The 12973-nt window shown below is 33.6% G+C and overlaps 2 protein-coding genes across 2 annotated transcripts; both read right to left on the bottom strand.

Moving 5' to 3' along the window:
* Positions 1-3927: 3927 nt before the first annotated feature.
* On the bottom strand, positions 3928-7142 carry LOC120176681 (disease resistance protein RPP2B-like). Its single transcript, XM_039183062.1, has 3 exons — positions 6234-7142; positions 5523-5801; positions 3928-5442 (listed from the first exon to the last, which is right to left on the bottom strand). Exons 1-3 carry the CDS (start codon positions 6879-6881, stop codon positions 4438-4440), a joined length of 1932 nt encoding a protein of 643 aa, XP_039038993.1. The 5' UTR covers positions 6882-7142; the 3' UTR covers positions 3928-4437.
* Positions 7143-7328: 186 nt separating this feature from the next.
* Positions 7329-7878, bottom strand: LOC120176683 (TMV resistance protein N-like). The gene has a single exon (XM_039183064.1). The coding sequence runs from the start codon at positions 7813-7815 to the stop codon at positions 7408-7410; it is 408 nt and encodes a 135-aa protein (XP_039038995.1). The 5' UTR covers positions 7816-7878; the 3' UTR covers positions 7329-7407.
* Positions 7879-12973: the final 5095 nt, after the last annotated feature.

Raw genomic sequence — 12973 nt, 5'->3', positions numbered from 1 at the left:
AATTGGTCCTTAAACTTTTTAATATTTCAATTTCATCCCTAAATTATGACTTAAATTAGTCCTTAAACTTTTGAATATTCAAATTTCATCCCTAAATTAGGACCCTCTTTCTAAATCAATCCCCAAACTTTAAAATATTCCCATTTAATCCCCAAATTCACACAATATATAATTAGTTTCAACTACAGTTTAACCTAAATTTTGTTTTCCCCCAGACATATAATATAACTTGGCTTAACAATTTTATTAACAAGGGTTGTGATTAATATATACGTATAGTTTGGGATGAAATTAGAATGTGAAAAAAATTTGAGGATCAATTTAGAATGAATGTCATAGTTTGATGATGAAATTGAAATATTCAAAAGTTTAAGGACTAATTAGAATGATAATCATAGTTTAGGAATGAAATTGAAACACTTAAAAGTTTAGGGACCAATTTGAAATAAGTGTCATACTTCGAGGACATCTGATGTGATTAATTCTTATTATAAAGATAAGAGCTTTGTCAAGTTTACTTGCTAAACTACGCTTCATTTTCTTATAATATATCTAAATTTAATTCTATGAAGAAAGGTTTTATAAAGATAATAACATTGTCAAGTTTGCTTGGTAAACTACGCTTCATTTTTTAATAATATTTTTGCATTTAATTCTATGAAGAAAGGTTTTTATAAAGATAAGAATTTAATTCTACGAAGAAAGGTTGTCATATCAAACTCTGACATGATAAAACTTAATCACTAAAAATACATCATATCATATTATTAACGACAAAATATTTAATGTGAAAGAGTATTTGAATTCATCCGTAAATTATTTTTGGATCGTCACTACTACAAGAGATCACAAACTTAATAAATAAAAATTAGCATTACAATCTATTATCAATTAAAAATTAGTTAACTATTACGTATCTACATATTTTACCACTATCCGCTGGGTTATATTTTCTTGAAGAGACTGAATTCTTTTTAGTTTTTCCGAATTAGCACACATGTTGTACTTTTTGTACAAACAACAGCAGCAAAATCTATCTACGTAGTAAACTACTGTTGTACAAACAACAGCGACAAATGGAACTTAATGACAGTCGACGGTGAGCTCCGTTGTGATGGAGTAAAAGTTTGAGATCGGATACATGTAGTAATTTTGGATCAACGACAAATCACATGCTGCGGTAGTAGAGGAAGCAATTGATTAACGATCAGGGTTGGTGGCAGCAGCAGCAAAATTGAAAGTATGATGACTATATCGACACCAATCTCATAGTTAAGTGGTCATATTAGTAGTTTACCCAATATAAAATAACTACCACATATTATCGACTTATTATAGACCGTATAAAAAAAAAAAAAAAATAAAAATATATATATAAAATACATGATGAACTTCATTTCAAAGTTGTTGCATTCAGCCAAATCTTAGTTCCAACTCAAGATTCTTTGGATTAAAACTTGGTGACAAGGATTTGAAGGGGTAACACTCCCAATAAATATACCATCAATTCTGTCTGCAAGCAGCTTCTTTCCATGGTAGGGACACAAATTCAAGGGAACTTGATCGTGATAACTTCTGCATTACTGGCATCAGAAGCAGTTAAATTCTTAAGGTGCAAATTTACCCTAACTAGAATCACAAAGGAAGGGTAGTTTTCAATTTGGAAATTTACCAATGCATTTGGATGGCAATATTGTGAAGTTGCATCTGCATACACAAAAAAAGATTAAAAGAAGTGAAAAGTCCCTCCATCCCCTTGTTCACCACCACCCATAGCTAAATCTTCTTTTAGCATCACAACTAATCACATCACTAATGCTATTACTCTCTGCATCCACATAAAATACATGAACTCCACGTTCCAACACTGTAGTTTTTTTCTCCAAAACGATTTCTACCAAGTTGACCTTTGATGTAGAACTGAAATGATGTCTCATAATAATTATTGTCTCTTATAATCATATGCTCATAGTGTAATTTATCCTTTTTTTTCTTCTCTTCTTATTTTCTCTCTGTCCGCCACCACATCAATTTCATTCTGGTCAGCGTCGACCATAGTATATGGTGGCCGTTCAGTCCTAAATTTCATGGGTCGGTTCGTCTCGACCTCCTGAGTCCGAATATGTGGTTGTTTCACCAAAAAATATCCCAAAACCCTTCAATTTGAACTGAAATGTTTCAGTTTCTCATTTTCAATCTCAAATTCGTGGACTTCGAAACAAGTTTTGACAAAATGGTCGGATACAGACTCAAGGTGTCGAGACGAAGCGACTCATCCCATTTTAGGAAAAACGACCACCATTTACAGTGGTTGATGGTGGCCTACAGTGGCATCCGACCACCTTCTGTTTTTATTTTATTTTTTAATTAGTCTATATTAAATAATAAAAAAATGTCACATCATCAATTGTTAGAGAGAAAACGATCGAGTGAGCAAAATAATTCGATTGTAAACTTCTAATTTTAAATTGGTCCTTAAACATTTCAATATTTCAATTTTATCCCTAAATGTTGACTCTCATTCTAAATTAGTTCTTAAGCTTTTGATCATTCTAATTTCATCCCTAACTATGACCCTCTTTTTAAACCGATCCCCCAAACTTTTGAATATTGCAATTTCATCCACAAATTCACCCAATTATGTAATTAGTTTCAACCATGGTTTAACCTATTTTTTACATATAATAATATAACTTGACCTAACGATTTTATTAACAAGGGTTGTGATCAATATATGCGTATAGTTTGTGATGAAATTAGAATGTACAAAATCTTTGAGGACCAATTTAGAATGAATGACATAATTTAGGGATGAAATTAAAATATTCAAAAGTTAAAAAACTAATTTAGTATGATAATCATAGTTTAGGAATGAAATTGAATTATTTAAAAGTTTAGGGCCAATTTGAAAAGAGAGTCATATTTCGAGAACATGTAATACAATTAACTCTTATTATAAAAATAAGAGATTTGTCAAGTTTACTTATAAACCACGCTTCATTTTCTTATAATATCTCTATATTTAATTTTATGAAGAAACAACAACAACAACAACAAAACTCTATTCCCATATGCAATGGGGTAACGGTCTAGGAAGAAAGGTTTTTTATAAAGATAAGAGCATTGTCAAGTTTACAAGGTAAACTACTCTTGTTTTTTTTAATAATATTTGTAAATATAAGATCATTGTCATGTTTACTTGATAAATTACGCTTTCATTATTTTATAATATTTCTACATTTAATTATATAAAGAAAGATTAAAAAGAAAGAAAAAACAAACAACATTTCAAAGGATGACTTGTAATATTTGAAGTCAAAGGATGACATTAATATTTGAAGTCAAAGGATGACATTAATATTTGAAGTCAAAGGATGACATTAATATTTGAAGTCCAAATCATATAAGATTAATTTAGGATTCAAAGGTACATCATATGGAACTCTGACATGATATAAAACTTGATCACTAAAAATATATCGCATCATATTATCAAGAACAAAAGATTAAATATGAAAGAGTGTTTGAATTCATCCATAAACTGATCATCAAAGATATATCATATGTATTTTAAGGACAATGACATATCCACGTCTTGTTGTCCATCTTAAAATTTAAATTTTCTTCGATTAATTATCTATTATATCGGTCAAATCCATCTTGGAATTTTATGTGTCCATCATACACAAATATTTTACGATGTTGTTAATATATATGTATTCTCATCTTTAAAATTATTTTTGGATCCCTCGTTACTATAGATCACAACCTTAATAAATAAAATTTCACATTAGTCTTAATTTCTAATTAGTCTATTATCAATTACATTGATAGTGATAACTTCTGCATTACTGGCATCAGAAGCAATTAAATTCTTAAGGACCCTAATCAGAATCACAAAGTAAGAGTAGTTTTCAATTTGGAAATTTACCAATGCATTTGGATGGCAATATTGTGAAGTTGCATCTGCGTACACAAACAATGATTAAAAGAAGTGAAAACTCCCTCCATCCCCTTGTTCACCTCCAATACCTAAATCTACTTCTTTTATCACAAATCATCACATCACTAATGTTATAACTCTCTGCATCCACATAAATACATGAACACCCCATTCCAACGGTGAATATTGTCTACCAAGTTGACCTTCGTTGTAGGACTCAAATGATGCCTCCTCATAATCATTGTCTCTTATAATCATATCCTTATTAAACACAATGAACACATGACCTTTGTGTATGTAGCCCATGTCCTCTCTCCAAGAAACGCGACTCTCTCTCATGAACTTTTCACCACTGGAAGCTGTCAGTTGGTATTTACAGATAAATCCAACATCTCCGACTACAAACAGGGGATGAGCCAAAAAGCATAAAGCAAATGCCAAGAATCTGCTCCCACTACACGCATTTGGGGCTATCTTTAAATTTAACCCAGGATTCACGGTTCGATGCTCAAACTCATTTGCTGGACTTCATTTCCTGGGAAACAACAAAAAAATTGATTTCCAAAAGAACCCCTCCCTTGCCTCCTTGCCCATCTCTGTGCTAGGGATTGAATTTGAAGCACCGCGTTTCTCTCAATATTTTTAATTGAATGTAGATTCAGCTTGAAGCAATTAAGGAATGACATGGAAACCTTTTCATCACGAGGAGTGTCATCACCATCATGTAAAGAAAAGAATGAATTGGAATTATGATCGGTGAAGGATACTTTCTTCAATGAGCGGCAATAATTTGCATTCAAGCACCGCAGATATCGTGGAAGCTTTGAGAGTGTTGTAAGCCTTACGCAATACTCAAGTTCCAAAACGTTAAGGGATTCCAACTTTGAAATATTGCTCGATACAGTTTCCACCCTCGAGTGACTCAAACTCAACTTTCTAAGTCCAACAAGATGCTGAATCGAATCCGACACTTGTTCTATTCCAGTGTACCTTAAATCTAACTCAGAGAGATTATTTGGGAGCTCAGGAAACTTCTTAAGATTATGACATTCCTCCAGACCAAGCTCTTTAAGAGATGCCAACTGGTTGAGGGAAGGTAGTTCAACCAAACTTTCACACCCATTGCAGCAAAGGCTTTGAAGCTTGATGGCTCCTGATAGATTGGGGATCTTCCCCAGACTCTTGCAACCAGAAAGGTCAAGGCTTTCAAGAGATTCCAACTGGTTAAGGGAAGGTAGTTCAACCAAACTTTCACACCCATTGCAGCAAAGGCTTTGAAGCTTTATGGCTTCTGATAGATTAGGGATCTTCCCAAGACTCTTGCAACCAGAAAGGTCGAGGCTTTCAAGAGATTCCAACTGGTTGAGGGAAAGTAGTTCAACCAAACTTTCACACCCATTGCAGCAAAGGCTTTGAAGCTTGATGGCTCCTGATAGATTAGGGATCTCCACTAGACTCTTGCAACCAGAAAGGTCAATTGACCTTAAATTAACAAGATCCTGTACATTGAAAATATAAAATAATTGCATTATCCACTTATTTTGGATGTATCGAAAATAAAAACAAAAACATGAAATACCTGATGATCTTCCTTCCAAAGTTGTTCTATGAAGCTCTCTCTTAGTTTCAACACAACAAGATTCTTTGGATTAAAATTTGATGATAAGCATTTCAAGGGACAAAAGTCCCAATGAAGATACCTTAGCTCATCAGAAAAAGATGCACTATTAACAGAGAACGGACATGTATAAAGGATGATATATCTAAGATTATGCATCTTCTCAAAACCAGAATATAATAACAGCTGGTCTTCAAGTCGACTCACGAAAAGCTTTATTCCTTCAATTGATTTATTCACCTAATAACAAGAAACAATTTAACGAGTTTCGTTACAGACAAAATTATATGAACATTTCATTAAAATTACTCATTACAAAATATAATTATACCAAGAAACGCTTAGACTAATCAGACATCTTTTTATTACTAAAAGTTTTAGACAACACAAATACGTTCTCTATTTTATAAGCAACGAATTAGGTATTTCACTAACACAGTACAACTTGAGTAGATTCCATGTTATACCCTAAAACATTGGTCATTATATGTATAGTAAGTAAATAAATATTTTACTTTTTGAAATGATAGTTCAAATATTTGAAACAATTTGACAGATGACAACATATAACTAAATTAATTTATATATTGACATTATATCAAATATAAATTTCAATTAAAATCACACAAATATGGAAGGAAAAAAAGGAATATAGATACAACTAACGCTTACTTTATTATATTTGAGCACTTGGATCATGTCTTTAAGACTCCATAACCTACTGCGCTCTCCAGGATCTTTAGATTCTCGGCGAACAATGTCTTTTCCCATCTCTTCAAGCATATCATGCATGCAAATCACCCCATTGGAATTCACTTCAATTAGACACTTATCAAGCAAATCGCTTATTCCACTCATTGCACCCTCATCCTCATACAAGCAACTTAGAATTTCTTCTACTTTTTTCTTGGATTCCCCTTTCAAGACGCAAGCTATGTCGAGAAATATATTCTTCTCTTGCTCATCCAACTCTTCAAAACTACTCATCAAAATCTGTGAAATCTTTGGTTTTGCATATTCCTTGAGCTTGCCCACCTCACTTTCCCACTCTTTTCTAGATTTTTTATATAGTTTAGAACCCAAAACTTTAAGAGCAAGTGGACTGCCTTCTGCGTACCACAAAAAATTATTCGATAGATCTCGAAAATCAGGAGCAAGATTCAACGACTTAAATGCAAATGTAGAAAAGAGTTGAAGAGAGTCATCCTCGTTTAACTTATTCACCTTATGTATTTTGTCAGCTCCTCCATTCGTAATTACTTGCCTATCTCTGGATGTTATGATAATTTTACTTCCATCACCAAAATGTTCTACACCCATAAGATCTATCTGCTCTGAGTCACTAACATCATCAAGGACGACGATTACTTTTATATTATTGAGCCTCTGTTGGGTTGAGAGGGAACTTATGGAGGGGGTGTCTACACAAGTTTTCGAGTTCAATAGTTTGGAAAGAAGTTCATTTCGTAAAGATTCCTTCCCCTGTGTTTTCTATTTTCTCTCTAACATCTTGAAGGAAGAAACGACATTGAAACTTTGGAGAGATTTCATTATAGACAGCTTCAGCAAGGGAAGTCTTGCCAATACCACCATTCCCCAAAGTCCTATTATTCGACTATCTTCTTCCTCGATTAGCTGCAAGATATTTTTTCTGATCATCTATTCCAACTAATTCTTTAGAAACACTTTTAGACTTGCTATTCAATTCTTTTATGACATACTCAACGACATGTCAAATATAAGAAGATAAATATGTATAGTGTATATGGTTACCTATCGAGTTTACCGCCTTGTATATGCCACCCTTTTAATTTGCCGATTTCAACAAAGGCATCTCTCCATCGATTCACTTCATCAAGTGGCCTATTCGATTCATGCTCTTCAAAGGATGCCTTAAAACTTCCAACAATGTTTCGGACATGAGAAGGATCAACATGGTAAAAGATGGAAGAACAGTATGTTGTTGAGTTCCCTTGCGACCCATGATGTCACAGAGTTCGGCTAAGCATGATTTGGAAGAAGCATAGTCGACAGACAAGACTACTATTGAGAGATTTGAAGCTGCTATTGCTTGGGAAAGTGCCGGTGAAAGCTGCTCCCCTTTCTCCAGTTTATCTTCATCGAAGAAGACGTTCATGCCGGTGTCTTTCAGAGCTTTTCGGAGATGGCTGGTGAAGTTTAGGCGCGTGTCTTCACCTCTGAAGCTCAAGAAAACTTGATACTTCAAATGACAAGAAGAAGAAGAAGCAGCCATTAAGAGGAAAGAGAATGGATACTGTGATTAGTAGACAGATACAAGAGATAGCAAGAGAGGAAGAAGCTGCTTTTGAGAAATTGGACAAAATGATGCGAATAAAAGGACTTTAAATTCCTTTTCACAGAAACGCGTCAAAAAAATACCAATATTCCTGTATTTTCCAGGAAGCTGCCTACAGAGGAATTTAATTGGACCAATAAATCAAGCTCTTTCCTTGAAGTTTAATGGAATGAATCGGAGGATTCAAGGTAAAGAACCAATTTTGTGAATATTTTGAGATTTTAAGAATTGAAACGATCAACAAATTTTAATTGGTATCCTCATGTCTCTAGATCGCTCATCAATAGACCCTGACCACTCTCATTATATTCAGTCGAGTCTGCTCAATCGTCTCGAAATACGTGTAAGTATTAGATTAATGATTTTATAGTATATTTCTGTTTAGATTATTGGCATCTGCATTTATGGAAGAGTATTGTTTTAGATTCTCAATCTGCAGGATTAATACTACTGATAGTGGGAAATGTAAGGCCTAGCCGATATTGATTATCTCTTATAGGTGTGTCCACTGACCTATTCGATATATTTAACATGTTATGTTATATGTTGCTATCTATAAACATGTTCGTGAACTGATTATATGTATATATTTATATTTACGTGACATATCTGACTTAGGAATAATGTGACATCATCATTAATTTGTATGTTGATGCATTTCTGATATTGGCATAGGAATTATTCCATGTCCTGATTCTACATGATATTTATTCTCCATCTTGATTCTTTATGGGACCTCGTTTACCGTTCTATTTCTGTTGGGATCCTTTACGGAGGGTTAAATCTTCATTTTGATTTTTTTGATATTCAGTTTTGGATGTCTCCTTGTAAGTAATGTTCATGTTCAGTTTTGGATGGAGTGAAAAGTTCAACAATTCTCGGTATTTCCAATGGTTAGATATAGCAGCCCCGGCTACGGTGAAAACGGTGGACAGAATTAATCACATGAACATCTCTTCGTCTCGGGTTCCTTTGTTATGTTTGTTGTTACCAGGCACTCACATAGATGCAATCAGAGAGATAAATCGACTTCTGTGGTCTTCATGAGTGAACAGATGAAAGTAACTAAACTGAATATACAAATTTACCCTGACCAGTGACTAGAATCAGACATAAGATTAATGTTCGAGCCGGAAATTTACCTATGCATTTGGATGACATTATCCAGAAGTTGCATCTTCTCAAGAGCATACACAAACATTAATTAAAAAAAGTGAAATAAGAGAGAGTTAAATTCAGTAATTAAATTTATAATTTATCCATTAAAAAAATAAAATAAAAAAGTCATGTCATTACGTCGATAGTTAGGAAATGAATAAGTGACCAAAAAACGCAATGTATTATATTCACATAAGAAATTGAATAGAAGAGAGTAAAGTTTAATTACTAAATTTGTAAATTACCCAAAAGTATAAAAAGAATTCTACACACACTGCACCTGTATTAGCGGTTCCTACTCCAACACATACTCAAGGCAAGTATCCGCATCTATTTTTTCACCCACGCAAACAAAGCCTGAATTATGCAACTAAACCCAACAAAACCTTTTCACCCACGCAAACAAAGCAAAGACAAATACACCCACTAATACATAAATGCAGAACCAAAGATTAATTCCATGCTTAACGGAAAAGAAAATGAAATTCGACTCGAGTTTTCAATCATTCTCAAACAGCTTGAAAGGCAGCAACATCCACAAACTGAAAAGAAAACATCAACCCCAAATGCTCTATATATACACAAAACAACTCTAGTCTTCAAAGCTGTTCTTAGCATGGCTATGTAAAATGCTATGTATAGGCGCAAATGCTGAGATTTTACTGCCCTGTGCTTCTTAAAAAGTCAAAATTAGGTTTTGTTTATTTTTTTATTTTTAATGTAAAATGACATAATTACTTCGGGAACGCATGTGATAGTCATATGCCGTCCCCCAAAACATCCTCAGAATTGGGTTGACCGCCCCGAGCTTGGTCAGACGTACCTGTCACCGTGGCACAACCTCGGTACGTCCCCGTGTCGTTCCTGATCAAGGGATGTTTCGGGTACTTGAAACATGTAAGAAGTGTCGTCTCCGTACTTCATAGATGAAGAGAGGAATAACAAATCAGTCAAAAACAAATCATAGATGAGATTCGTGGCGGACAAAACTACGTTAGGATCATTGGCGAATGATACCATGTGATAAAGGCAGCATAACAGGAAGGACAAAAGCTAATAAATCTTCCATGACGATGAAATCAGTCAAATTGCTCAATACATTTTCCACCCTTGAGTGACTCAAAATCAACTTTCCAAGTCTGACAAGATCCTCAACACAAGAAGGGATTCTAACTCGACTCGACCTGAAGACTCGTGAGTCTAATATTTTTTTTGTTTATTCGTTGAAATCATTAATTGAATTTGATAAAATCTCGAAATGGAAAAAATCTCAAACTTAACTCGATTAAAGTTTCAAACTCAAACTTTAACCTTAAATACATGAAAACCTTATACTGTGTTTTTTTAATAAACACATAAATTCTAATACCCCAACGTAATAATTATAATTTTTGTAAAAATAAAATCTCAAACTAACTTGTATTAAAATTTTGAATAGATCAAAATAAATATTAGTATTTTTATTTGTCTTAAATATATAAAAGGTTCCCAACGTATGTCAGTTGTTTCAATTTAGTACCTAACGCTTATTTTGTTTCAGTTTGGTGTCTAACGTTTCACTCCGTTACTTATTTAGGTACTCAGACCGTCAACGGCGTTAATTTTCTCGTTAAGTGACACGTGTCACAACTGCTAATTTTAAAATTTTTATTTAAAATTAAGAAATTAAAATTATATATATTTTAAAAAAGAAAACACAAATTTTAAAATAAACCCAAAACTTTGAAAACCTTCATTTAAACCCTAAACCCACATCGGCCGCCGCCTTTTACCATCGACGAAACTCCACCCGATCTCCCTTCCCCTCGGTGACCAAAATCCCCCATGAAATCGTGACCAATCGAAGGTCCAAAACCCTCATGAAATTGTGACTGATCGACAGCCGATCAATGACGAATCAACGTTTTATATCCACGAACCCTATGATGAAAATCGCGATCCCAAGCGATTCTGATGGTCAATCGACTCTCGATTGGTCACGATTTCATGGGAGTCTTGGTCGCTGAGGGGAAGGGAGGTCGGGTGGAGTTTCATCGACGGCAAAAGGCGACGGCCGGCGTGGGTTTAGGGGTTGAAATGAAGGTTTTAAAAGTTTTGGTTTTATTTCAAATTTATGTTTTCTTTTTAATATATATATATATATATTTAATTTTAAATAAAATTTTTAAAATTACCAGGTTGTGACACGTGCTACTTAACGGGAAAATTAACGCAGTTGACAACTAAATGAGTAACGAAATGAAACGTTAGACACCAATTTGGAACGAAATAAACGTTAGACACTAAACTGGAAACCGTGACATACGTTAGGCACCTTTTATATATTTAATCCTTTTCATTTTTGATTGTCTAACTTTTAATGTTACGTTTAATATGGTCGGGAACATAAACATCGAGCATGGTTAAAATATGGAAATATTCATTATCCTAATTTATTAAAAGTTTACAATCATTACCACGTCAAATTGTTTGTTTTTCGAATAATTTTACTTATCAAATAATGAAAAACGATAACGACCATAGCCTATTATTTTAAATATTAGAATTAGAAGGCAAGAACGGGCCTACAAACAAGTGCGAAAATGAAAGTCCATTGGATATGTGATAATTAGTTAAGAACATTGACAATATTTGATTTAGTAATATATATAAATACCTGCTCAATAATAAAAAGCCTTATTGTTTTACTTTATGCAAAGAGGAATTATTCTAAAACAATTGGTCAAAGTAAGCGGGCATTTCAAAAGCAAATAAAGTATGTATATTATATGGGTGTGGGTCAGGTTGAGCCGGTCGGATTTTTATTTCATACAACTTGTATTTTTAAGATAAAATCTGAATTCGATCTGATTTGAAATAATATATTTATTAAAAAATATATTTTTATTCAATAAAAATATGAATTTAATTGAAAAATAATATAAAAATAGATATAAAAGCAATTATTCCTTGGTATTTTTCACCCTAAAACCAACCCAACCCTACCCAAATATGACTTCTAAAAAACTCGACCCGAACTCGATTTTTTTAAAATTTACTCTATCATGTCAAGTCGGGTATTTTTCACCTTAAATCATAACTCGACCAAAACCCAAAATTTTTCTAAAAAAACTGACTCTATCAGGGCGAATTAGATCAGAATCCATCGAGTTCGGGTACCATGTCCATCCACGTATGATTAAGGTATCATGTCTTTTAGTATATATAAGTTTTGTCATGTATGAATATGAGAGGTGAGTTATTAGTTAGTTTGGACTCATTAAGCGGTATGAGTAGTAATATGGGTTGTTATTTTATCTATAGAATCTAAATTTTGAATTAATGTGTTTGTAGTATTTGTGTGTTATCAATGGCTAAGAAGAATTATAAAACGAAGTTATTAATTGGTTTTATCTAATCAAATCACGATTGTGTTTAGGGACTATAACACCCCAATTTATGGGCTAAATTTTTAGAAATTATAAAGTATTGGATTTAATTGGTATTTTGAAAGAAATGGTTGATTAAATTATAAAATTTTAAAGTTGGCATACCGTTTTAAGAAGTGCAGGAAATTCAGTGGCTAAACTCATAGTTTAACCCTTTTTATTTATGAGATGAATTATAACTCCTTCCCCGTGTGTTTTCTGTAGATTTTCCAGTTTTTCTCGTCTCCCTCAACTCACCTTTGAACTCCGATCTACTCGTCGTCCGACCTCCAATCGACTAACCGAAACCACCATCGTGTTCGTTGTCGACCAAGAAACAAAACACCTCAAACCTTTCGTCGTGAATCGTCGCCGTTCGTCGTTAATTTCAGTTGGAAGTATCGTCGGTAATAACTCGGTTTCAGTTGGTTTTTCGTCGATTCACGACGACCCGATCATCTGTTTACGATACCTTCCGCACCATCGCGTTCCTTGCATCGTTCCGAGTTCACCGGTGTTCTCTGTTTCTC

This window comes from Hibiscus syriacus, unplaced genomic scaffold (genome assembly GCF_006381635.1).
Source record: "Hibiscus syriacus cultivar Baekdansim isolate YM2019G1 unplaced genomic scaffold, ASM638163v2 tig00112249_pilon, whole genome shotgun sequence".
In the NCBI taxonomy this organism is placed as follows: Eukaryota; Viridiplantae; Streptophyta; class Magnoliopsida; order Malvales; family Malvaceae; genus Hibiscus; species Hibiscus syriacus.
This window is presented reverse-complemented; position numbering and strand designations above follow the sequence as displayed.

Excerpts from the sequence above, each read along its gene's own strand:
- LOC120176681 (XM_039183062.1), bottom strand. The coding sequence starts at position 6,881 with ATGGGTGTAGAACATTTTGGTGATGGAAGTAAAATTATCATAACATCC. Across the intron at positions 5,802-6,233 it reads AAGTGCTCAAATATAATAAA|GTGAATAAATCAATTGAAGG; the intron begins GTAAGCGTTAGT and ends TCTTGTTATTAG. Across the intron at positions 5,443-5,522 it reads TTTGGAAGGAAGATCATCAG|GATCTTGTTAATTTAAGGTC; the intron begins GTATTTCATGTT and ends TTCAATGTACAG.
- LOC120176683 (XM_039183064.1), bottom strand. The coding sequence starts at position 7,815 with ATGGCTGCTTCTTCTTCTTCTTGTCATTTGAAGTATCAAGTTTTCTTG.